Here is a 26,000-nt window from a genome sequence, read left to right as displayed (position 1 = left end):
AAGTTGGTTCCCTCCATTTTTATTCATTTTGCACTTGAGGTCTGCTTAAAACAAATCTACAATTTACAGTGCTTTTTTTAGTTTTCACTGCCAGTATAAAACCACCCCACCCCACACCCATATTCCACACCACATTCCACCCAGTGCTCAGCATTATCTCTTGACTTGCATATATTGATTTTCAACTTTGTTTTGTATACTCTTTAACTGGAGGCTGGTTTGTCCATTTTCATTCATTTTGCACCTAATGTCTGCAACAGAATATCTGCATGTCCCAATGGCTACATGTATCTTTGTTGTCCGCAGTTGTCAATTTCACCATAAAACCACATGTCCTGCCCGTCGCACACTCCACCCACCTCTCTGTCCCAACCTGCTTGCCCAAAGGTGAGTCAAACCTCAGAATTCAGACAAGTGTGCAAATGTACTTCAATCTTCTCTAATCCATAAAGGCAAACTTGCTGAGAAATTATTTAAATGCAGTTTTGCTTTAATTTCAGTTTTCAACTTTAAATGAAAGTGATTGTATATAGCTCTGCCTTTCTCTGGAGAGGAACTCTACTCTGTTGTTTTATCCAGAATGCATCATTTATATTAATTTGTCTTTTCAGCTACATCATCAGTGTAGGTATAGTAGACAAACTGACCCAGTATTACCGTAGTGTCCAAGGATCAATTGATGAAGATAAGGAAGCTGCAGAGTTCTTACAACATAGCCTCGGACTCCTGGTGGCCATGACAAAGTTTATGTCCAAGAGGTAAATGTATCTGTAATGTATCATTCTGTCTCTGTCTGTCTATCCATCCATCTATCTATCTGTATATCTATCTGTCTATCTATCTATCTATCTATCTATCTATCTATCTATCTATCTGTCTGTCTGTCTGTCTGTCTGTCTGTCTGTCTGCCTACCTACCTACTTATTGATCTATCAATCAATTGATCACTCTAAATTTTTCCATATGTGTATCTGATCTTCCTTTACTGCTTTGTAATAGTCTTTAAAGTTATTTTTAGTCATTTGGTTGCTAGTAAAAAAGTTCAGTGCTAGTGGTATAATGTGGATCCATGTTTTTGTTCTGTGTGATGGGTCAAAGGTCAGAGTGGGATCATTTATCTACTAAGTAATAATTGATAGTGAGTGGGAAAGATGGATCCGTCATAGACTGTATATGGAACCATTTTCCCTGCTTTAAATATGTGGGAAATCAATAGGGGGCCATGACACAAAAGGGCACATTTATGAGATCAGTATGACACCATGAAACAAAACAGTGAGATGAAGGAGTTCAATATGGGGCCATGAGATAGAAGGCAGATATAAACAGCATATCTCAAACTTGTATCTGCCATGCAGTTTCTATAATCTGCTGCAAATCCCCTGTTAAGCCAAATGTAAGCTATAAATTTCTGTAGGTTCCAGAATGTACTAATAAAAAAGGCATATAATTTGTATTTAAGCTGCCTCGTTGCTGTCATTGCTTGCTGTGTGGGTTTTGCATCTTTAATTGTCATTGAATACACCATATTTATTCTGATTTTAGCCCCCATGTCAAATTTGGATACAGTTGTCTTAGGTCTGTTTGATAGGGTATTCAGTTTTAAGGGTACCATCTTGTGCGGTTTCAGCATTCAATGATCGACAAGTACCATTTTTAAGGTACAGAAATTTTAATGGTAACTATGAGTTACTCATGCTGATTTTTAGCTCCACTAGTCATAGAAGAGCCTAAGGAAGACCTATTTTGCATCATTGTCATCCATCAGTTACCCATCTATCTTGGTGCACGCGATGTAAATCCAATCAATCAATCAATCAATCCATCTGTTAGGACATGTTTGTTATTTCCACTCCACCCAACCTACTTCCAGGACTGCCAGGAAACTTTACACATATTCATCACATGTTTGTCCGAAATAAAATTTTGCTGCTCAGACATTGAATAGGACCATGACAGCAGCCATCTTGAAAATCTTGTTCTTGCTACTCCTCCTTAATGACTTGTCAAGATGTATAGTGTTCTAAATTAAACTGGTGCTGGCCTGACATCCAGGGTGCCCACCATAGCAGCCATCTTGAAAATCTTATTCCTGCTACTCTTCCTTAATGACTGGTCAAGATGTATAGTGTCCAAAATTAAGCTGGTGCTGGCCTGACACAAAGGATGCCCACCGTGGCAGCCATCTTGAAAATCTTGTTCTTGCTACTCCTTCTTAATGACTGGTCAAGATGTATAGTGTCCAAAATTAAGCTGGTGCTGGCCTGACACAAAGGATGCCCACCGTGGCAGCCATCTTGAAAATCTTGTTCTTGCTACTCCTTCTTAATGACTGGTCAAGATGTATAGTGTCCAAAATTAAGCTGGTGCTGGCCTGACACAAAGGATGCCCACCGTGGCAGCCATCTTGAAAATCTTGTTCTTGCTACTCCTTCTTAATGACTGGTCAAGATGTATAGTGTCCAAAATTAAGCTGGTGCTGGCCTGACATCCGGAGTGCCTACCATGGCACCCATCTTGAAAATCTTGTTCTTGCTACTCCTCCTTAATGACTGGTCAAGATGTATAGTGTCCAAAATTAAACTGGTGCTGGCCTGACATCCGGAGTGCCTACCATGACAGCCATCTTGAAAATCTTGTTCTTGCTACTCCTCCTTAATGACTGGTCAAGATGTATAGTGTCCAAAATTAAACTGGTGCTGGCCTGACATCCGGAGTGCCTACCATGACAGCCATCTTGAAAATCTTGTTCTTGCTACTCCTCCTTAATGACTGGTCAAGATGTATAGTGTCCTAAATTAAACTGATGCTGGCCTGACATCCAGGGTGCTGGCCACCATGGTAGCTGTCTTGAAAATCCTATTATCACTAATCTTGAATGGAAAGTCACTAGTGTAGGGTTTTTGCCATAAGACTTTAATGATGCCTCAGAGGTCTCGCTAGGCTTTTAAACTAGGAGTCCAGGACTCATATTTTGGTAAAAATAGGAGTCCCACTAGCAAAAGTTGCAGTCCCCTCCAGGGGTCAAGCTAGACTTGAATTTTAGGGAGAAGTGACTTCTCCTTTTGGACATAACAAGAAGTGGATGCGAAGCACGAAATGCAATATATATATATATATATATATATATATATATATATATATATATATATATATATATATATATATATATATATATATGTGTGTGTGTGTGTGTATATATTAATACACACACTTATATGTTCTCTATTGAAACTCTTTTTATTGCTACTCCTCAAGAGATAGTTATATTCAGCATGAGATTTTCAACAAAAAGCTTCTTACGATATCTAGTTAGTACTCAAGGAAACTGGTACTACTTGGACATTAAATATGATCATAGCAGTGGCCATTTTGAAAATCTTGCTTTTGCTACCCCTGAAAAATGGGGTTTTCACCGAAAATCTTCACATGTTGTCTCTTTCACATTACTATGTCAGTTGTAGTGGTTTTTGGTTGCTTTTTAACGATTTTAAGTACATTATTGACTGTATCATGCAGAGGAAGATGGGAGCCATTTTAAGGAACACATATCTGACATGAGGTGGTCTGTGTGGGTTCATATTACAATACATTTAAATCTAAGATAATACAAAATACCTATGAATAACAAAAAGTTTTTTTGTTTAAAATGAATTTATATTGATATACATAATTCTCAGAAATCTGGTTGTATTTGTCTGCTGCTGTTGCATAACGAGATACATTGCTTTCACAAGATATACAATGATAAGAAACTATGGTGGCACAGCTTTGGGTGGCCAAGTGGTCTGTAGTGCTCACCTTTACCAATCACTGCCATCTCAACTGTTTGTATGGGGTTCAAGTCTCTGGCACATACAGTGTGGGTATGTGAGAAAGCTTAGCAATAGCTTCTGTTGGATTGTTGGTTCTTAGGGTGGGGTTCCTGGGTTCTTCCTCCACCAGTGATACTGACCGCAGTGTATAACCTATCTTGCATGGAGAAATGCTGTTAAACCCAAAAGAGTAAAAAAAAATTTGGTGGCATATAAACGAGAAATGATGCCCTTTTTTTCATAAAAGTGTATTTTTCAACTGTTCTGTTGACAAACATGTTTTTCAAAAGAAAATAATTTTGTTCAAAGGAATTGTGATCGGAATATTCATTGAATGAACCTGTTGACGTGTAATATGAAGTACACAAAATTCTCATTAACTTCAGATGTTTCCTAGTGATGTCACATTTATTATGAAATATTTGTCTATTTTATGATGGCTTACATTTTTCAGACTTGTGAATGCATGTATTAAAGAAACTTTCATCAGGTTTAAACGGTGAAGCTGCATTCTTGCAGCAGCATGTAAATCAGAAATTTTACAGTTTTCATAATTCTTTCCTGGCTGTTGCAATAATGGCAATAAGAAAATAGAATATTTAAAATGTACATGTATTATGTTTAATTGAAAATGTGTACTAGCAATAAAAAAAGAAATGTCTGTACATGTTTTAAGTTTATAGTTGTATGACATTTCCAATGATTAGTGAAATGATAACAAAGAATTATTTGAATGTTTTTTTCCCTGTCTACTGGAGATGTAGAATAGGTCTCATGCAGCCTCCAGCTTCTTGTAAAAGGTGACTCAAGGAAGCTTGAGCTTCAGTGTCGATTTGGTTAGCATGTTTGATTCACATTCAAAACAGTGCAGGATTAAATTCACCAATCAAATTAGTCCAGGTTGGTTGCCATGGTGTGTCCTTGACCAAGGCACTTTTCTTGGCTCTTCCTCCACCTGATATACTGGCCACCATGTATAGGCTATCTTTTGCTAAACAATGGTGTTAAGTCCTGTGCTACAAAATGGTGTTAAGTCCTGTGCTAAAAAATGGTGTTAAGTCCTGTGCTAAAAAATGGTGTTAAGTCCACAAGAACAAAAAAAGTGCTTTACTTCTCTTGCATCTGTACTAAATAACCCATTGCTCTGCCTTAAAACACCACAAGACACCTTGTCTCTTCTTTGATTACAGTTATCAAACAACAATCATAAAAATGTAATATTAGTCTTGAGTATATGTCTCTAATATGATTTCCTTGCCTTCAAATTTGTTTGTTTCCAACCAATATGGCTTTCCTAATTACTCATTGTTGTACCCAACTTTGTACCCAATTCAGAGATGCATCCTTTCTGTCACAATTAATAACACTGCAAGGATTTATAATTGGATCAGCCAGTGGAAAAAAATTGACCATATGGGGTTCATTCTGTCTTATCAAACAGGAAATTATACAAAATCAGAATTCTTTATTGAATTTCATAGAAAAAGAAGATAGCCTCAGGTCGCAATCTGAGAAAGCCACAATAATTGAATCACATGTTATTCTCATTTAATTCTCATAAGGCACATTAGGTGTAACATTTGAGAAATTTCCAGAAATCATAGAAGCGTAGACCATTAGCTTAGTAAATTCCAAAGCTTTCATCTTTGTGGAGAAAGAAAATGGGTGTTAGATACCAGCGTGATTGAATGACAAAATTCGTAAGTAAATTAGTCAATCCCTTGTCATTTTGGATGATTGTATTACACAATAAAATTTCTCAGATGAACAAAAAATGGCACAATTTGAGAAACCATCAAATGCCATATACACCTGCTTTGGAATAAGATGGTTTATGAGAAATGACACAGGCTAGTTCTGCACATTTCATTCTATAAGTTTTGAACAGACAATATTAGTCTGGTCTTTCTAGATTAATACATTGGTATTATTGAGTTAAAGTGGCTGTGTGAATAAATTTATTTCACCAATTTTTCAAAATGTGTAAAATTATAAAATGATTGTTTAAACTTCTAACATAAGACTATTATACTCTGTAACTAATTTACTTTTAAAAAAAATAAATGTACTGTAATCCTATCTTGAAAAGCAGTATTGATGTATAATTTGATAATAAAAAATCAGATATTTGATTGAACATCAATCATCTGTAATACTTTAAGTCACCCTGATGGTGCGAAATGAAATATTGACAAGGTAATAAATATTACTTTCATTGGGGGGAGGTGGAGGCTAATATTTTGATGGTTGTGATTTTATTCAAAATCAATATACACTATTATCACTGCCATAGAATACAAATTTTCTCATGAAATATGTGTCACTTGTAGGTAAATAGCAACAAAGAGAGCATTACTGGAACTGGTTTTATCTGACCGTCAGTGATTATTAGCAAAAAACATCTTAGTTAATTTATAGTTAGGTACTTTCTCCATCTCCATAACCTTGCTTCCAAAGACACATAAATTTGTGCACAAGCTAGATTTGCATTGGCTAAATGCTCATGAATTGACAAAGCAAATAATGCCAAATATTGTTTCAACTTGTTCTCTTGCTTTTTCACTCTGCTTTTTGTGAGTTATGTCCTGCAGCATGTTGATCAGACCAGCACAAATCCAGAACATGCTGCACTGAATTTCCTGCAAGAGTAAAAAGATTAATTTTCAAGATTGACTGAAACATTGTCAGTCATTTTATGTGGCCACCATAAGGCCGAGCATATTATGTGATGATGATGTCCTTCTATCTGTCAATCTATCTGTTACCAATTTCCTTCCATACAATAACTTGACTTGTCCACTATCTACAGTTACCAAACTTGGGATAAGACCTATCAATTTCAGGATCAAAATGTTAAAGGTCAAGGTCATTTAACTGGATGAATTAAAATTGTTTCCTCACAGTGACATTAATTTGACATCATATACCAGGACCATACTTTATGGATGATTTGCACTTGGTGTAAGAAGGAATACAATCAATTTTGGAGTTAAAATATCAAAAGTCAAGGTCAGTAAGTGATGGAAGATAAATCTTTTTGGACAAAAATATCAATTATCAGCCATGTACCTTCATATAGTTTGTGGATGGCTTCATAGAATCTAACCACAAATTCCCTTTCTTGAAAGTGAAAAATTCAGAGAAATGTGATTCCTTGAATAATGTTTCTCTGCTGTGATTTCCTCTCTCTTTGTACAATCTTTCCTTACTCCACTGCTGTAGTGGGCTTAAAATCATTCCCAATTCCTCTTCTGTGGTGGGATTAATAAGCACTCCCTACTCCACTCCTGCAGTGGGCTGAAAATCGTTCTTAACTCCACTCCTGTAAAGGGCATAACAATCATTCCATACTCCACTTCTGTAATGGGCTTAACAATCACTCCTTACTCCACTGCTGTAAAGGGCTTAAAATCATTTATAACTCCACTCTTGTAATTGGCTTAACAATCATTCCTTACTCTCCTGCGGTGGGCTTACAAATCTATTCATACTCCATTATTGTAATGGGCTACATATGCTTTGTGCTGGAGCACAAAACTGATTTAAAAATTGTGCTGAGCAAGTAAAGCTTGATTTTTTTGATGACCAAGAACATACATTTAGATTATATATGCACTTTTGTAGATTCACATGGAACTAATTTCTTAGGATGTAGAAAGCATTTAGATTTATCCAACCTTGTTGAGGCTGTAGTTAAAAAGCTGCATTGGTATTTTTTTAATTTACACTTTCAGAAAAAGTAGCATATTTCAGAAGAAAAAAATGGAAGATCCAACCCAGCTGATTTCAACTTTTGAGGTTACTGAATTAGTGGGAATTGTGTCCCTACTCTATGGCATGTTGTTGCATTCGGGGACACCTAGTCGTGGAGATGCTACACCACCGGAGTTCCCAGCTCACACAATAGGAGTTGCTACAACAGGCTTGCGAATGCTTAACCACATGGCATTATTGGATATAGATATGTTACAGGTAAGGCACAGTTGTCTCACGGTGACTCTCAATCGGCTGTATCTAAAATGTAGGAAATACTTTCATACACACAGTGTATTTGCATGTGTACTAAATCAAGATTTAATGAAAACTTGGCCTATATACTCAATTATAAGTTGAGTCAAACTGCAAACAACAAAGATCCTAAGCTGTCGTATCATGTACCTTCAGATCAGGGTCTGTTTTGTTTGTTCTACACCTAACAAACTGGTCATTCTACTGATTACTCCTAACAGACTGCACAGGTCCAGATCTACCGACACATTATGCAAACAGCAGATCTGGGCCAGTGCAGGTTGTTGTTGGTATCATCTTTTAAGCAAGTATATGCAGTAGTTGAACTCAAAGGACATTTTGTATTAAAAAAGGAAGACCTAAATGTTTATAAGAAATGTACATTAAAGGAACACTGTTCTTGTTTGACATTCTCTTCCTCAAGGGAAAGTTTCTCCATATGTTTGAACTTGTAATGGCTATCTGGAATGAAGATTTGTATTTGTTGTCTCATTATTTCTTTAAAGCTAAATTCTTTTAACAGTTACCATATATACTGTCTTATAAACTAAGTCCATTATGCAACAGCAGAGCTGGTCTATGCAGTTTGCAATTTGTTTTGACTTATAGGCAAGTATATATAGTGGTTTATGTTTTATACAGTAATATTTTATTGAGTTGTACTGAGCACCCTTTTGTTTTAGGGCCAATTCAGTCATAAGGCCAAGTAAGCATATCATATGTCCCTGCATCCACCAAGCATCATCTGTTGTGTGTCACATATTTGTCAACAATTACCTTTTATCAGTATCATCTCAAAAAGAACATTCAGCCTATTTCACTGGAACTTGCCAGACAGCTTCGTTGTATTTAGATCTTTGACATTTTTACAAAATATGCAGATCAGCCATTATGCTGTTGTTGAAAATGGAACAAAAAACATACTTTTTCCAAAAATGGTGAAACAGATTGTGACCAAATTTGATAGAAAGCACCCAGGCATAAAGGACTTTCAGATTTATCCAATTTATGCTGATTTGCCATCAGATATGACCAACATTACTAAAAATTTAAAAAAAACTTGAATTGACCTCTTTAAATACTGCTAAACAAATTAGACAATATTTGACAGAAATCTAGAATGAATATTATTACCTAATACAGCCATTTGAAGTCAATGAATCTAAGAACAGATACCTTTCTGTAGCATAATAGATTATCAGTCCTTAGCTTTCAACCCTTATCACAAGGCCTTCATCAGAAGAATGACTTTTGGACACGAGTCACTTGAGCAACCAAATGTTGACCATGTGATAAAACCCTTCTGTAAGCAGGGCATATTAGTTATTGGGATAACATCAGAGAACTCGGTAGAGAGAATAATACCCTGAGGAGGAAAATAAGAAAAGCTATTGAAATCATGGAGGGGGTTGAATTGTGATTCCAGATTGAAACTAACACCATTGTACAGAAGGGTTTTGTCATAGGGTCAACATTTAGTTGATCATATGACTCGTGTAGAGAAGTAATTCATCTGCTGAACGCCTTGTGATAAGTTCAAAAGCTAAGAAGTCATAACCTATTATGCTTCAGAAAGGTACCTGTTCTTCTTTTCATTTGACATAGAGCATGTTTGAATGGAGACCTTTGAGATTTATACAAATGATGCCAATATGCCATGTTTGAATGGAGACCTTTCAGATTTATACAAATGATGCCAATATGCCATCAGATACGGCCACTGTTGCTAAAAATGTTTAAATGAGGTTGCAAAAACAACTCATTCGAATTTAATCAAAATGGACATGATCAAGGCTTATAGAGTTTTCAGTTGTCTACAAAATGATGACTGATTGCCATCAAATGGACATGATCAAGGCTTATAGGGTTTTCAATTGTCTACAAAATGATGACTAATTGCCATCAAATGGACATGATCATGGCTTATAGGGTATTCAGTTGTCTACAAAATGATGACTGATTGCCATCAAATGGACATGATCAAGGCTTATAGGGTTTTCAGTTGTCTACAAAATGATGACTAATTGCCATCAAATGGACATGAGCGTGGCTTATAGGGTTTTCAGTTGTCTACAAAATGATGACTAATTGCCATCAAATGGATATGATCATGGCTTACAGGGTTTTCAGTTATCTACAAAATGATGACTGATTGCCATCAAATGGACATGATCAAGGCTTATAGGGTATTCAGTTGTCTACAAAATAATGACTAATTGACATCAGATGGACATGAGCATGGCTTACAGGGTATTCAGTTGTCTACAAAATGATGACTAATTGCCATCAAATGGACATGATCAAGGCTTATAGGGTATTCAGTTGTCTACAAAATAATGACTAATTGACATCAGATGGACATGAGCGTGGCTTATACGGTTTTCATTTGTCTACAAAATGATGACTACTTGCCATCAAATGGACATGAGCATGGCTTATAGGGTATTCAGTTGTCTACAAAATGATGACTAATTGACATCAAATGGACATGAGCATGGCTTACAGGGTTTTCAGTTGTCTACAAAATGATGACTAATTGTCATCAAATGGACATGAGCGTGGCTTACAGGGTATTCAGTTGTCTACAAAAGGATGACTGATTGCCATCAAATGGACATGAGCGTGGCTTATAGGGTATTCAGTTATCTACAAAATGATGACTGATTGCCATCAAATGGACATGAGCATGGCTTACAGGGTTTTCAGTTGTCTACAAAATGATGACTAATTGTCATCAAATGGACATGAGCGTGGCTTACAGGGTATTCAGTTGTCTACAAAATGATGACTGATTGCCATCAAATGGACATGAACGTGGCTTATAGGGTATTCAGTTGTCTACAAAATGATGACTAATTGCCATCAAATGGACATGATCAAGACTTATAGGGTTTTCATTTGTCTACAAAATGATGACTGATTGCCATCAAATGGACATGAGCGTGGCTTATAGGGTATTCAGTTGTCTACAAAATGATGACTAATTGCCATCAAATGGACATGATCAAGGCTTATAGGGTTTTCATTTGTCTACAAAATGATGACTGATTGCCATCAAATGGACATGAGCGTGGCTTATAGGGTATTCAGTTGTCTACAAAATGATGACTAATTGACATCAGATGGACATGAGCGTGGCTTATACGGTTTTCATTTGTCTACAAAATGATGACTAATTGCCATCAAATGGACATGAGCGTGGCTTATAGGGTATTCAGTTGTCTACAAAATGATGACTGATTGCCATCAAATGGACATGATCATGGCTTATAGGGTTTTCAGTTGTCTACAAAATGATGACTAATTGCCATCAAATGTACATGAGCATGGCTTATAGGGTTTTCAGTTGTCTACAAAATAATGACGAATTGCCATCAAATGAACATGAGCGTGTCTTACAGGGTTTTCAGTTGTCTACAAAATGATGACTAATTGCCATCATATATGGCTGTTATTACTGGGAGTAAAAACGTCAGTTAAACACTGTTTTAAATACATTTCAGAATTTGACTAAATTTGACAGAAAACATTCTGGCATGAAGGGTGTTCAAGTTCAAAAGATGTTTATTTGCCATCAAATATGGCCATCATTGATAACAATATAAATCTTTAAGCAAGTTTTCAGAAACTGCAGAACAGAATTCAGATTTTAAAGTAAGCATCCTGGCATGAACTGCTTTTAATTTGATAGAATCTCTCAATTTGCCATCTAATACGGCTGCTCTTAATAAAAATGGAAAAGCCTTTCAACAGTTTCTTCTAAACCCACTGAACAGAATATGACCAAAATTAACTTAAAGCATACTTGCATGAAGGGCTTTTAGAATCGTACAAAGTGACACAGATGTGCCTACAGATAGGGATGATGGTACTAACAACTTGAGACTCCGTGAAACAGCTGTTTTCTGCATATGTGAAATCAACATTATTAGAAGAAATCTATTTGGAAAGCATTATACTGACCAAGATTTCTTGACCAACTGCTCCTGCATTTGGCTACTGAAGCAGATATCTGCCAAGTGAGTGACCTAGGGTCAGCTAGAACCTCTTGCTTCGTTATAAGTGTAACATTATTAGGTTTCTTAATATTGAATTTTAAAGTCTTTTTAATTTTATCTTGCTTCTTTTATGTAGCTATTGCTTTAATGCAACAGCACAAACAGATGTAATACAATGATTATCAAGTAGAATTAAATTTGTTAGGTTTGTATTGATCTTATGTTGGAGTTTCTTAATCAGATGGGAAAGGCTGAAGGGTGGACTGTAGTTTAGTATATGTTTGCACAACAGGAGAAGAAGAAAAATGTAAAGATAGTCCCATCATGAACTTCAGGTGAACTTTATATTTTCTTAGAAAACCCTTGGAGATGAAGGTGTGTCACTTGAGTTTCGTCACATTGCAAGCTACTTGATATGGTACTGTTCCCATCACCAATCGGAGGAACTTCTTCATGAGGTTGTTCTCTGTGTCGGATATTTCACTGTTATGAATGCTGACAATCAGGTGAGTGAAATCCATGTTTTGGGGTCTTGGGTATTTACCATAGCACATAGTTATGTTTTCCATGAAAATTCTCCAGCTTTACCTGTATAGCCTTCATGTCAGAGCATTACATAAATAATAATTAAATATGCATTCACCAAGCATACTGCACTGTCTTAACACCGACAGTTATATAATCTCATAAAACAGAAGTACAGTTTCACATTTCAAAAGACATTAAGTTGACATTCTTGCCCAAATACCAGAACATTTATAGTGAGCTCAGTCAAATATACTTTCAAGAAAGCATAAATGTTTTCAAAGTATTAAGATGTTGGACAAATTATAGACATTTAGTCTGATTTTGATAACGTATTTGTGATCATTTGAGCTGTTTGACATTTTGAAGTTCCATTTAAGATTTTTGTTGAAAGAATTCAGCCCAGACTTTTATATTTTGTGAGGAGAATTGCAGAGTTATTGTTATCTTTATTTTATTTTTCAGGTTGTGATTCAGTCAGGACAGGCACCAACTGTTCTACAACAACTGTGTTCCCTCCCATTCCAGTACTTTAGTGACCCCCGCCTCACAATTGTTCTTTTCCCAACACTGATCTCCTGTTGCTATAACAACCAGGCAAACAGGCTCATTTTGGAGCAGGAACTAAGCTGTACACTTCTCTCCAACTTTATTGAGGTAAATGCCAACTTCACATAGCAGGCTTGACCCTGAGATTTTATTTAATCTACTGTATATCTTGGGACGCCATAAATTAATTCAAACGTTCGTTTATGAGCACTGTGTGTTGTGGGGCAGACTTTTTTTTGAGTCATAAATTTAGGAACACGTTTTGATTAATAAAGGGTATCAGTTGAAGGATTCAAAAATGAAATTATGTGAAACTTGCCTGTCCAAAATACACTCAAACTTAAATTATGTTAAAATAAAGAAATAATATTTTAAAAAATAGTGTTTATTTTCACAATTTTTCCTAACTGCAAACTTTTGAAGAACAGAATTTTGTAAATCTCGGTGCAATATGGTTTTGCAGTATGTACAGAATACTGTAAATTCAGATATTTTTATGCAGCTACTGCCAGCCAGAAATGCATATTGATTATGGTATGCACTGCATTTATCTCTTTCATTATAATATTAATTACACAATACTAGTATATTCATTTTTGGGGATTTTAGTAATTGAAAAACATTAAATATTACTTGCTGCAGAGTGATGTGCCCATCAACATTGTTTACTATCAGGTATTTATTAGAAAGTGTATTGCTTCCATTTTCATGCAAGTCTGAAAAAACTTATATTTGTATATTTTGTATTTTGCTGTATACTGTTTGTGTTTGATGCGAAAAAGATTTTGATTTAAATTTGTCTTTTTCGTACACTAGGTCTAATTCACAAGTAATATTTCCTTAGTTACTTGCCAGCACAAAGCCCTTAGCTTATAATGGCAGCACTCACTTTGTTTTCCCAATCCTTAGATCAAGCCATGAATTTGATGCTTGTTTAAGACCAATCAGTCATCTATTCAGTTGACAGTTAAACTTCCTTTGATCATGCCACACAACTGACACCTTTTCAGTTATGACATATGCTTTAATAGATTTAACAGAATGTATGCTGAAAGTGTCACTTACAGAACCCTAAGTTTTCCATTGTTTCAGTTTAATTGTGAAATCCCTGTGAATCCCAGTAAAAGAAACCAGGGTCAGCTCCCTAGATCAGCCTAATTTTGTATTTGAAAAAATCAGCATACTTAAAAGAATAAAAAGTCAGCTTTGAAGTTTGGCTTGCGATGTAAATAAAATAACCATTATTTGATAGCGTAAACCGAAACAATGGATTTATTCTTCTCTCCCAGTGTTTTTATTCACTGCCCAAGCTTCTGTGGTTTGCCACTTTGTTATCATAATTGATAAAAGTGGGCATTGATGTCTGCAGGTTACAATAACATATAGCATAAATCATCTTTAAGAATACTTTTTGTCACCCATGATAGCAAAGTTCATGTCATTTGCATTTGCAAAGAATATATTTAAAAATAATTTTTATTTGTGAAATATTTTTGTATTTAAAGATTACTACAATATAATTCTAATGAAATTATTGGAAATAACACATTGAATATCTGGCACATTAATGCAATCGGTTATTTCTGTCTCGGTCTGTTTGTTTTGTTTGATCCAGTTTCAGTTTGGTAACATATTGAAACCCATAAGGACAAACAAACATGATTTGTTTATAGAACTTCTCTTCACATAAATGAACAATATGTCTAAGTTTTTTGTCAATATAAGCAATATTCACAATGGATGTATATGTAACATCACAGGACTATGTGGAATGCGGATATTGAATAAGTTTGTGTCTTTTGCACATAAATTGATTATGAAGAACAATAAATGAATATAAATAATTGAGAACAATACAAGGCTAGTTTCAATATATTATCAAATTGACATTCTGTTTATTTTATTGTGACATGACGGGTGGAGGGGTGGCAAATTCTAAACAATATGTTTCATTTCTGTAAGATTTGGGACATATCAAATATAACCATAAGTTATAGAAGAGGGAGAAAAATCGTCTATCTTATCCCAATATATACAGTAAATATGTTTTATGAATTTTAGATAAGCACCTTTTGGAGATGATTGGGTTTTCCTTTGGCCTGGAGGGATTTCATCCCTCAAAGCCTATGGCTATGTATATGTAGCCTGTTACTAGGAATAGTTTGTGTTCAAAGGTTAAGGTCACTATGCCTGGGGTCAAAGGTCAAGGTAACTAAAACTGATAAAAAGACAAATGGTTTCCTAACAATAACAATCCTGGGCCAAACGTAGTGCTTGGTTTACACTTGGGGTAAAGAAGGAACCTATTAGTTTAGGGGACAGAAGCCCAAAGGTCAAATTTGCTGTGGTACAAATAAGAAAAATGGATTTTACTATGGTTGAAAGAAGATAAATGGTTTCTATACAACATGAGTTCAACATCACATACCTAGACAAAAATTTAAGGGATGCTTGACTTTGAGATAAGGAAGAAACCTATCAGTTCATAGGTCAGGGACACTATGGCTGAAAGAATAAAAATGGTTTCAGCAAATTAATTATACATCTCAAACCTGACCTAACTTTGTGGATGGTTTGTACTTGGGGTAAAGAAGGCTGTGAATTTATAGGCAGACACACAATTTTCCATTCATCATCATGTCCCTGTTTTTGTAAGGTGAGCTTTGTAGACAAAAATTTCTTTAGTAATCTCAAATGAAAATATAGCTTTCCAAGGTAGTTCAGGGTTAATGCCAAAGCATACCTTTTTTTAAACTAAGTTTATTTTTTATAATTTGAGAAATAGCTTAGTTTGTACAGCCTTGAAAAGCTATTGCATTTTTAGGTTTTAACAGTACTTTCAAAACTGTGGATTTTGTCTTCATTTAATCTAGATCAGTGCTTGGGTTATACAGAAACCTGAATTTTGCCAAAACCTTCCTGAATTCATTATTGGAATATATTTTATTTTCTTCGAATCACCAGGGAATTTGTTAGTTTTGTGTCTTTTTCTTGTACTGATGTTGACATACCTGGTACAAGTTATACAGATTTAAGCACAGTTGAACTAGGTAAAAGTTTATATTTCCTGAAACAAACATATTCTTGAAACAAGTGATGAAAATCCATCAAATGTCCATGACATGAGTTAATGGAGCTATAGAAACCGTGAAAGAGTACGAGAAACTTAATTATTATATGGTATATGGAATAGATGCATAAATTTTAAATGGTTACACATCCATATGAAAAATTAGGCAAATTTTTAGTTTATTTTAGATAAGCTTCATCAAGGCAGGTATAATAATTGTCTTGGGAAGATAACATGTACAAGGAGTTTGCCATGACCCCCAAGAAGTTAGTTTTTCCTTCTATTTGATCTGTTTTGAAATGTAGCAAATATCTTGTTTATTATGGGCTTGTTTATATGTAAAAGTTGCTTTCAACATAATATAAATATAAATTGGAATTATATTTTTTTGTATTAAAATTTCTGTTTTTCATTCCAAGGAGAAACAACTCGAGGCTCAGCTGATTAAAATACCATCAGCACCAACAGGAAAAAAGGGTATGTTATTGAACATTTATTGTGTCTGTATGATAATTTAGCATAATTATTCAGGCCCTCACAGTATATGATAAGGCTATTCCACTGAAACACATTTTATACACAGAAAAGACACATTTTAAAGATTACTACAATATAATTCTAATGAAATTATTACAAGCCACATCTGGATCTAGCTGCATTCAACCAGACTCTACACTTGGCAAGAGTATGATTAACAACTATACAATTTATTGTTTCCAATATTCTGTACTTTGGTGTGTATAAAATTGCACACCGATTTACCAAACTGTGTCATTCATTTGTTGTATTGCAACTGCATGGTTTGCAAGTTTTTGGATTCCAAACCAAAAATCAGTTCCAGCTTTATAGATTGTGATTAATTAGTTGAAAATAAAAACAAAAGCAAAAGCATTGTGATCGGCTAGAGTAACCTGTTTGACCTTTCACCTGAATATTCATTAGACAACGTTCACACAGAAGTAAGACCACTCCGGTGGCCAAGTGGTTAGAGCATCTGCCTCGGATGCAGGAGGTTCCAGGTTCGAACCCCATCCAAGTCATAGCAGAGACTTATAAAAATGGTACAGACAGCTGCCTCACTAGGCACTCAGCATTAAGAGGTTAGTGTTAGGACTGGTCGGCCTGGTGTCAGGATAATGTTACTGGGTGGGACATGATGCTACATGTCTGTGGCATGATACCACATTGCTAGACATCACTATAAATTGCCACACTGCAGATATTGTAGCGATATATGACTGAATTGTTTTTAAAGCTACATTAAAAATCTATATCACACACTCACACACTCCCAGAAGTAGATATTGTTCTATATGCACCATGCCTGATTGTGTAGGTGAGCTGTCACATCTATATCAAGCACACAAGGTGCATATACACAACTTGTATGCAATGAACTAGACATTAGTGAATATTATAATGAAAGTTATCTGTAGACCGATCATGAACTTGACCAGATTATATTAATCCCAATTTTAGTATTACATTCTTTTGTGTAAACCTTTGTGTAACTCTTGCTTGATGTATGTATACCAAGAGTATCACGAGTCTGTTTGAATTAGAGTATTTTAAATTATCATAAATTAATGAGATAAATTAATTAAATGGAAATTAAATTATTTCTGGTGGCCCCTGTGTTTTAAAATAAAAATGGCAAGAGATTATGAGTAACCAGTAATATTAACATAATGCATGCTAAATCCTGTTTCTGTTGGCATAGTTATAACATGTAATCATTTATTATTTCCATCATTAAAAGTTCTAATGAAGGTTGAGTAGGAAGAAGGCAGGTGACTTTTTCCATTGGAGATACATCCATTGGAACTGAAATCTTTCCATAGTAATATAATGGTAGAATTTGTGGCATAACTTGGTGACTCATTGCAGAGTGAACACATTCGTTTTGGGGAGAATGCAAACATGAAACTATTTATTTTTTACATTTTTTCTTTGGACAGAAACTTAATCATTGGTTTTAAAAAAAAGATTTTCCAATAGCTCAGGGAAATAACAGAACAAACGAGTTATTATAGCAAAATAGATATGCTTCTGGGATATTATTTTCAGGTGTTGCAAAGAGTTAAAGAAAAAAATCTCCTTGCTCTCATTTTGGTATTTGATCAGAGGTCATCCCACTCAGAAATAATTCTGCTTTATGTCACATTGACTCAATAATTACCTAAATCCAGTACAGACAGTGTTGACCCAATGTTGCCTTTGCATCATATGCAGGAAAACATAAATTGTTGTCATTCAGCTGTCTCAGCACAGAAATTCAACTCGCATTCACATGTCCAAAATTCAAAAACATACTTCACCCCTTTATAGAATTTTAAAATTTTGTATGTACATAGGGATACTTATAATAAGATAACCTCATAAGTTTCCATTTAAAACCTCACTTGAAGCAAAGTTATTGAAGATTTTTTTAAATTAAATATGCAATTGGAGCATGAGTTCATTTTTGTGCTAAGACTGTTTGATGCCTATGGGATCTAGTTCTGTAGTCACAAAACTGCCTGAACACAAAATTTGAACTCGAACTAGAAACTTAAAAATAAAATTTTTACATAGAATTGCTCAGTTGAATTGAAGCTTGGCGTTTATGTAGAATTACAAATAATTACAAAATCTGCACAATTTTGTGATTATAATATATCTTAGGACAATGGAATGGGATCAGAATTTTAGAAGATAAGCATTTCCTGACTATGAGACCATACTTTAACTAGATTTCTTTTTCATTTCCAGATAACAAAGACAAGGAAGGAGGAGATGTAAGAATGATGCTTTCATCTAGGTTTCCTGTACAACACTGGACAGCAGCACAGGAATATTTCAAGATTTCCTGAAAAATCTCTTTTAGGAGCTTTTTAAATAGAAGATTTTTTTTGTAGCTGATAACTAGAAGAAATATATGAATACAAAAGGCTTTATAAATGTGATTTTTTACAAAAATGTTTACTGTGAAGCTAATTGAACTGATTCAAACAAAAGGGCACTAATATCTTGAGTTGTGATTTTATAAGTATATCTGATAGTAAAACTAAACAGCATTAACTAAGAAAAAATTGAAAGATTTGGCTATTAGTTATTCCAAGCTTATTTATGATAACACAGGCAAAAATGTTTGCTTAGTAAGGGCATTTATGTTGCAGAAAACTAAGCAGCTATGATTCCACATAATTACTTAAGTTTACTAGCAATGATGATTTTAAAGACCTTTTATTATGACCAACATACGGGTTGACTGTGGATTGTGTGTATCATTTATATTCTTTAAACAGCAAGTCCAAATGATTCAGAGCTGTTTGTTTAGGGTGAAATCTAAGTTTTCTAAATTTAGATAAAGTAAACAAGCCACATTTTTGTCTCAGATTAAAGGAAATAAAAGGTTTATGAAATTTTTTATGACTTGTATGATATTGTGTTAAGTTCTTAAACTTAATAGGCTATTTGATAAATTTGTGTTGTGATGGCTATTTTCTACTCTAATAGTGCAGAAGGTTTTTCTTATTGAATGCAGCCCTGATGAGATATTGCTTCATGTTTCCAAATTTAGTAGGTTATTGAGTTGGGGTTACCTGTAGAAATATTTACCAGCATTCCACTGTTGCAGGCATATTTTAACAAAAATATATCCTTTTTTCACTTATTTAAAAGTAGAAAATTTCTCACCTACTCCTGCACATTTAAGAAAGTTCTTGTCTTTGCTTTGCATAAATAGTTTTTAGCTTAATTTGTCAAAGACCAGAAGAGCTTATGACCATGGTCTGTTGTCCGTTGTATGTCCGTCACTTAGCACAAATTTGTTATTGCTTATTTTCCCAAACTACTTGGACAGTTGCCATGAAGCTTTACATGCAGACTCACCCCATGATCAAGTTGGTCCTGAATGAAAACGATGCCTCACGGACATGTAGTAGGGCCACCACAGTGGCCATCTTGTTATCACTACCTCTCCTGAATGTACGATCATATCAAAATAACTTCTTACGATGTCTGTTTGGTCCTAAATAAAAATGGGGCCAATCTGATGTTCAACATGGCCACTGCAGTGGCCATCTTGAAAAAAAATGTATTGGTACTACTCCAGATTGGAAAGTCGTACTGATGTGGGATTTTTACCTGAAGATTTGTTTTGATATCTAGTTCTTCCTAAAGGAAATGGTGCTGATCTGATTTTCTGATGTGGCTACTTAGAAAATCTTGTTATTGATATAAATCATTTAGAATGAAAAGTAATATGAGGGTTTCCCCAGAAGACTTCTTACGATATCTAGTTAGTCCAGATTGAAAATGGTGTCAATCTTATGCCCACCACGGTGGATGGTCACATCAACATATGTTTTTGCTAAACAGTTTCTTATGATGTCTAGTTGGTCATTACAGTACCATTTGGACATTTCAGTATGTCTTTCTGCTAGTGGTCATGTTGAAAATTTTATCACTATTTCGTCTGACTGAATGGTCATTTCAGAATCGGGTTTTCACTGAAAGACTTCTTATGATGTCTAGTTGTTTGTAAATGAAAATGGTGCCAATACAAGATCTAACATGACTGCCGCAATGGCCATCTGGAAAATCTTGATATCACTACTTCTTGATGGCTGGTCATATTGACATTGTGTTTTCACCAAAACACTTCTTATATTGTCTAGTTGGTACTCAATAAAAACGATGCCAACCTCTTGATCAGTATGACCACCATGGCCTCAGTCTTGAAAGGCTTGTTATCATTGCTCAAAACAAACAAAAAATTATCTCAACAAGGAGTTTCCGAAAGAAGATTTCTTACGATGCCTTGTTGGTCCTAAATGAAATGGTGCCAAGCTGACATCCAGTATGTCCCTTACAGCAGCTAATTTTAACATTGTATTGCTGAAAAATATCAAAGAGGGTTTCATCACTCTGCAGTTAAAAGGAATAAATAAAATGGCCCAGTCTTGAATTCCAGGAAATTCTTTTGAGCCAGTAGAGTGTCAGTCCCTTTTAGGGACTCTTGTTCTGATTTTGTCTTAATGTTTATGCTTGAGCATTGTTTTATATTTGCAGAGAGCTATGTGATCAATCATATCAGTTGCACTTAAGTGTCATTCATTTTTTATACTCGTGTTTAAGCTGTAATAAGCCTGTAATTTATTCTACCTTATATATGTTTATTTTCATGCTTTTTTTATACAGTTTTTGTTTGTGAAATACAAGTTCATGTATGGAAAATTATTTTCTTTAAGGATAATTCCAATGTAAATTTGACTTCTCTGAATGTAAATCCATTGGGACCATAGTTAGGTGATGTTATTTCAAAATTGTAATTGCTCAAAGGCTATTCTGTTTTATTTTGTCAATGATCATATCCAGATAATTTCATAGTTCTCATTTGAATAGAGCAAATATTCTCAGTGTACCGTGAATTTATTATTTCATGGGGTATTGTCATTTTTTTATTTCATGGTTGCTACAAACCAGAAATTTAAGGACTCAATGAAAAAGATTGATCCTTCCATGGAAACTATATAAATCCTGTCCCAATCTGTGAACACAGATATCAAGCAAAGAGTTGTTTTTGGAAAAAGAATGAAATTTGATACCGATAATGAAAATTCAATTAACTGTATTTTTTTTTCCATGTCAGTATTAGCTTTTCTCTTGTTTTTCACCAATTTTATTGCCTATTTTGATGCATATTTTAAACTTATTTTTACTTTAAAATCATTTACACACAAAAAAAAACAAACACTTTTTGATCCAAATGTTCTTTAGTTTTGTTTTTGCAGCAAGGTATGTAAAATTTCAGTTTCACTCTATAGCCAGTACAAAAAAAACATTTCCAGAGAAATAATTAAAGGGCTTTTTTTCACAATGGAAGGTAGGAATTGTTTTCTTATAACATTGGATTATTTTTAATCCATGTTTTATCTCATTTACCATTTGATGACATCACTTGTGTTGGATGAATTGTGAAAAGATTGGATTAGTATAATTTTAAAAAAATGAACAACCAAAAAATGAAAAGCACAAGTTTTTTAAAGCCTGTGCAATAGTTTTTTCAAATGAACACAAAACCCCCACCCCCAGTCCTGTACAACAATGGCCAATATAACATTTGAATGGGAACAAAGTTACTTTCCATATGATTTGTGTCATTATTGTTACATTATCCCTTTTTGTCAAGTTACCTTAACGTGTGTTTTTGTGTGCTGTAAGAATAAATGTTGAAGGTTTTGCAGTCAATGAAAATGTTCATGTATCTCAAAGAAATGCTTTGATGTTGTTATTTATTGTTCATGTATTCACAGCTATGTCTGTCTGTCTGTCATTAATAAGCTTGAGTATATTTTTTCTAGTGCATGTTCTTTAATGACATCGTCAAGTTCATATTTAGTGATATGTTGCAGTGCGTGTCATTTTTGGTTTTAGGAAGTAATAATGGTAAGCTGCTTGCCTGATGAAAGATGGTTTGTGGTTTAATTTTTGCAGTTAAAAGCACAGTGTGCAATTTTAGTTTGTTTAATTGGATGGTAATTGTCAGTACACCTGTACAATAATGACTGGTTTAATTTGTGGGTATTAATTATTTCACATGCCAGAGCTTCCTTAGCCCAGAATGACCTTTCAATTGTTTGATATGGACCATTAAGGTAAAGATATATTTTAAACCTGTCAGTCTGTTTATCTATCATGTCTAAACCTGTCAACCTGTTTATACAGTCTTAGTCTGTCATCTTGCTTCTTGATTGTGTCTGTCTTTTAATCTGTCTCTCCTTATGCTTGCCATGTTTTATTGTGGATTTGAGAAAGAGAGTATAACAGAATTTTCCAAATTGGTATGGACAAAAGAAAATTGACCCTTTCCAACCTTACATGGCCTTCAGATTTAAATATTTTTGTAATTGCAAAGAGTTAGATAATATTGAAAGTTTTTGTGGTGTGATTGTATTGAAACTTTCCCAAACCGTCTTTTCAGTTCTTATTTATCTTAGTTTCAGTATTATCTGCTCATTTATTATACTCATAGCTTTTGAGATAGAAGTCTACTATTCTATTCCTAAACTCAGTTTATTATATTTTACACATGTGACTTTTTTTCTTCAAGAAATTACCATGTACACTTTTGTAACTATTCTCTCATCAGTTTGATAAGCAAGCTGGAAATCAGGCAAGTGATCAAGAAGCGATTTAGCAAGCAAGCTAGTAAGTAGGAAACCAATCAAGCAGCAGTTCATTAAGTTAAATAGCAAATAGGTAAGCATCTGATGAACTAAGACATCTTTGCATAACCATTTTGATTAGACACGCTAGAAGAAGCAATACATACGTGCATATCTTCCTTGGATCAGAGTGTAGCCCATATTCCCTTGGCATGGCAATATTGCATCCATGTATGCTTGCTGAAAGGATAAATAATTGCTATTAGCTGTACCATGAAGACATTCTTCTACTTTTACAGGTCATCAAATGTTGAACAGTTTCATTTTTTTTTCTCATTTTTTTTTAACAATACATTTTGTATTAAATAAGTGATTTATCACATACATAATCTCACATGATATATGATAAATATCAAAGCAAATACAGTGTGAATTGGATGTCCTAAGATCTTTTTGAAATTATGACTGAATGATTTATTTATGTTTTTTTCTTGTTTTGCTTCATTTGTCAGTTTTGTGAAAGTTCATTAAATAATATAAATATGTAAAAGACAGTCTTGTATTTTCTTTCCTGGTCCTGTATTTATCTAGTTGGCTTTGTGTGTGTGTGTGTGTGTGTGTGTGTGTAATTGTGTGTGTAAGTGTGTGTGCATGGAACAAAGTTCAATGTTTCAGTACACATTTGCACTATAAGAATCATAAACCACATGAATCAAACACTTCTGCCTGCATAGAAAATGGTCATAGCTTATTTAATCAAAAGTCGGTGTTAATTCTCAATAATTTTATATGTGGATGCTTTACTGTTACATCGACTTGTAGAATACATCATACATAATGTTTGAAATGTGACTTAAATTGTATCAGTTTGAGTGACTGTATATAATTATGTGGTTGATAAAGTATATCTGTTTTCATATATTATTCTTTCATACAAAAGTACAGGTAAAACACGTTATAATGTGATTCCACTAATATTGCGATGGCAGCATGGCTTCCATTTTGTAATTTAAGGTGACCTCTTTCTAAGATTTAAATACATGCTCTTGGAAAAGCTGATTATTCGTATCCCTAGCAGATTTTTAATCCCAGCACTGTGTTTACTGTTGCCTTAACTTCATCATGCACCATTTCCTCCATATTGGCATGTATATTATTCAGAACTTAAAGGAGACCAGAAACCAATGGAAATGTTGGATAATAATAAAGGTACTATAGCAGTAAACCTTATTCTGAAGTATCATCTGCGACCGAAATGCCAATATTAAAATATTGGCCTATCTTCTAGGAGCTGAATTTCCGTGACCTCGTATGCAAAATTTCCGCGCCTATTCGGTTACTTTCGGGATGTGACGTCATAGTAGCGACTCCAGCAGCCCAAGTGGGAGTTGCCAGAGTAAAAGACAATACCGTTTTGCGTTGCTTACGGGTGTAATAAAACATTAAGAAAAGCCAGTGGACAACATTTTTTTTTCTTTTCCGAAAGATAAAGGCATACTGAAAGAATGGATACATTATTACAGACGAGTCGATTTCAAAGCAACACCATACAGCCCTATGTGCTCGTTACATTTCTCAAAGAACTGTTACGAGAGGGATTCTGAAAAAATGGCAGCTCAAGGATACGCAAATGCTAGGCTTAGACAAAAAGTTGGCTCTGTTCCAGACATAACGTTGAATATTTTAAATCCTGGGAAAAGTGTTGAACGTGCGAGTTACGAAAATAGGCAGAAGGCCGAGTAAGTGACCACAAAATGCAACAATCAATTCACAGATCTTTTATCTACACCAGCAGTGCTAAAAATAAATCGGATAGCCCGACACCCTGGGTCCCTCTGGTTTTAGTCCCGGCCCATCCTGTATTCAAAATGAGGTGCCCGTCAGGCTTGTCGAAACAAAAATTGTTTGCCTGAGGAAACTTTGATCGCGCTGGTGAAATTAGTAAATGTATTTTCAAGATGTTGACATGCATGCCTTAACACGGCACAATCTAAATCAAATCACTACTGTCCAAGGTGAAATTTAGATTTGATTTTAATCAAATGGAGGCTTTGCCAAAAATAATATTCTAAACCTGTCGTGTTTCGAGAAAACACAATTTTCAGTAATCTTATAAAAATTACAAATTTTAAAAAAAAATCATTGTATACATGTAGTATGTATAAACGGAAATCTGTAATGATTGGAACTGATATAAAATTATTCCTTGGGCAGTTTAAATAACAGCGATTAAAAGAAAAGAGGTCAAAGTTTCACATTAAATGGCTGACAATAGAAACTGGGTGGGGGGGAGTACTATTGACCCAACCCCTTGCCCCAATGTGCGAGCGCCCATGGGACGTACCTTTTCTCCATGTGATACGCCTTATTATTCCCCCAGGACAAGCCCATTTTGCATATTCTGGTCAGCTCTGGCTAAATTGCAAAATAGCTAAAGTTTTGATTTAAGTACGCAAACAATAAAGCCGATGTAACCGTTCCGGTGGCCTAGTGGTTAGAGCGTCCGCCTCGGATGCGGGAGGTCGTGGGTTCGATCCCCGGCCGAGTCATACGAAAGACTTTTACAATGGTACTAACAGCTGCCTCGCTTGGCGTTCAGCATTAAGAGGTTAGTGTTAGGACTGGTCGGCCTGGTGTCAGGATAATATGACTGAGTGGGACATCATGCTACATGTCTGCGGCATGATGCCCCAGTGCTAGACATCACTATAAATTGCCACATTGCAGACATCGTAGCGATATGACTGAAAAATTGTTAAAGCTACGTTAAAAATCAAAATCACATCACATCACAATAAAGCCGATGTGACTGATGAACATATTCCATCCTTGCATTGATCTTGTGAAAAGGACTGCCCTTCGGACATACTTCAAAGAAACCCTG

At 34.8% G+C, this 26,000-nt stretch overlaps 1 protein-coding gene across 3 annotated transcripts in view; it reads left to right on the top strand.

The window, feature by feature from the left end:
* The window catches only part of LOC149800940 (S phase cyclin A-associated protein in the endoplasmic reticulum-like), a 115,963-nt gene extending 92,297 nt beyond the window's left edge, over positions 1–23,666 (top strand). For all 3 annotated transcript variants that reach the window (XM_089955008.1, XM_089955007.1, XM_089955009.1), the window contains 6 exons: positions 612–758; positions 7,550–7,787; positions 12,178–12,327; positions 12,812–13,003; positions 16,385–16,442; positions 18,717–23,666. In XM_089955008.1, the coding sequence (XP_089811134.1) occupies positions 612–758; positions 7,550–7,787; positions 12,178–12,327; positions 12,812–13,003; positions 16,385–16,442; positions 18,717–18,817 (886 nt within the window). In that variant the 3' untranslated portion in view covers positions 18,818–23,666. The remainder of the gene's footprint in view (positions 1–611; positions 759–7,549; positions 7,788–12,177; positions 12,328–12,811; positions 13,004–16,384; positions 16,443–18,716) is intronic.
* The last annotated feature ends 2,334 nt before the right edge of the window (positions 23,667–26,000 follow it).

This window comes from Sinohyriopsis cumingii, chromosome 4 (genome assembly GCF_028554795.1).
Source record: "Sinohyriopsis cumingii isolate HCF-2022 chromosome 4, ASM2855479v2, whole genome shotgun sequence".
Classification (NCBI taxonomy): Eukaryota; Metazoa; Mollusca; class Bivalvia; order Unionida; family Unionidae; genus Sinohyriopsis; species Sinohyriopsis cumingii.
The sequence above is the reverse complement of the archived record's forward strand: the minus strand, read 5'-3'. Positions and strand labels throughout refer to the sequence as shown.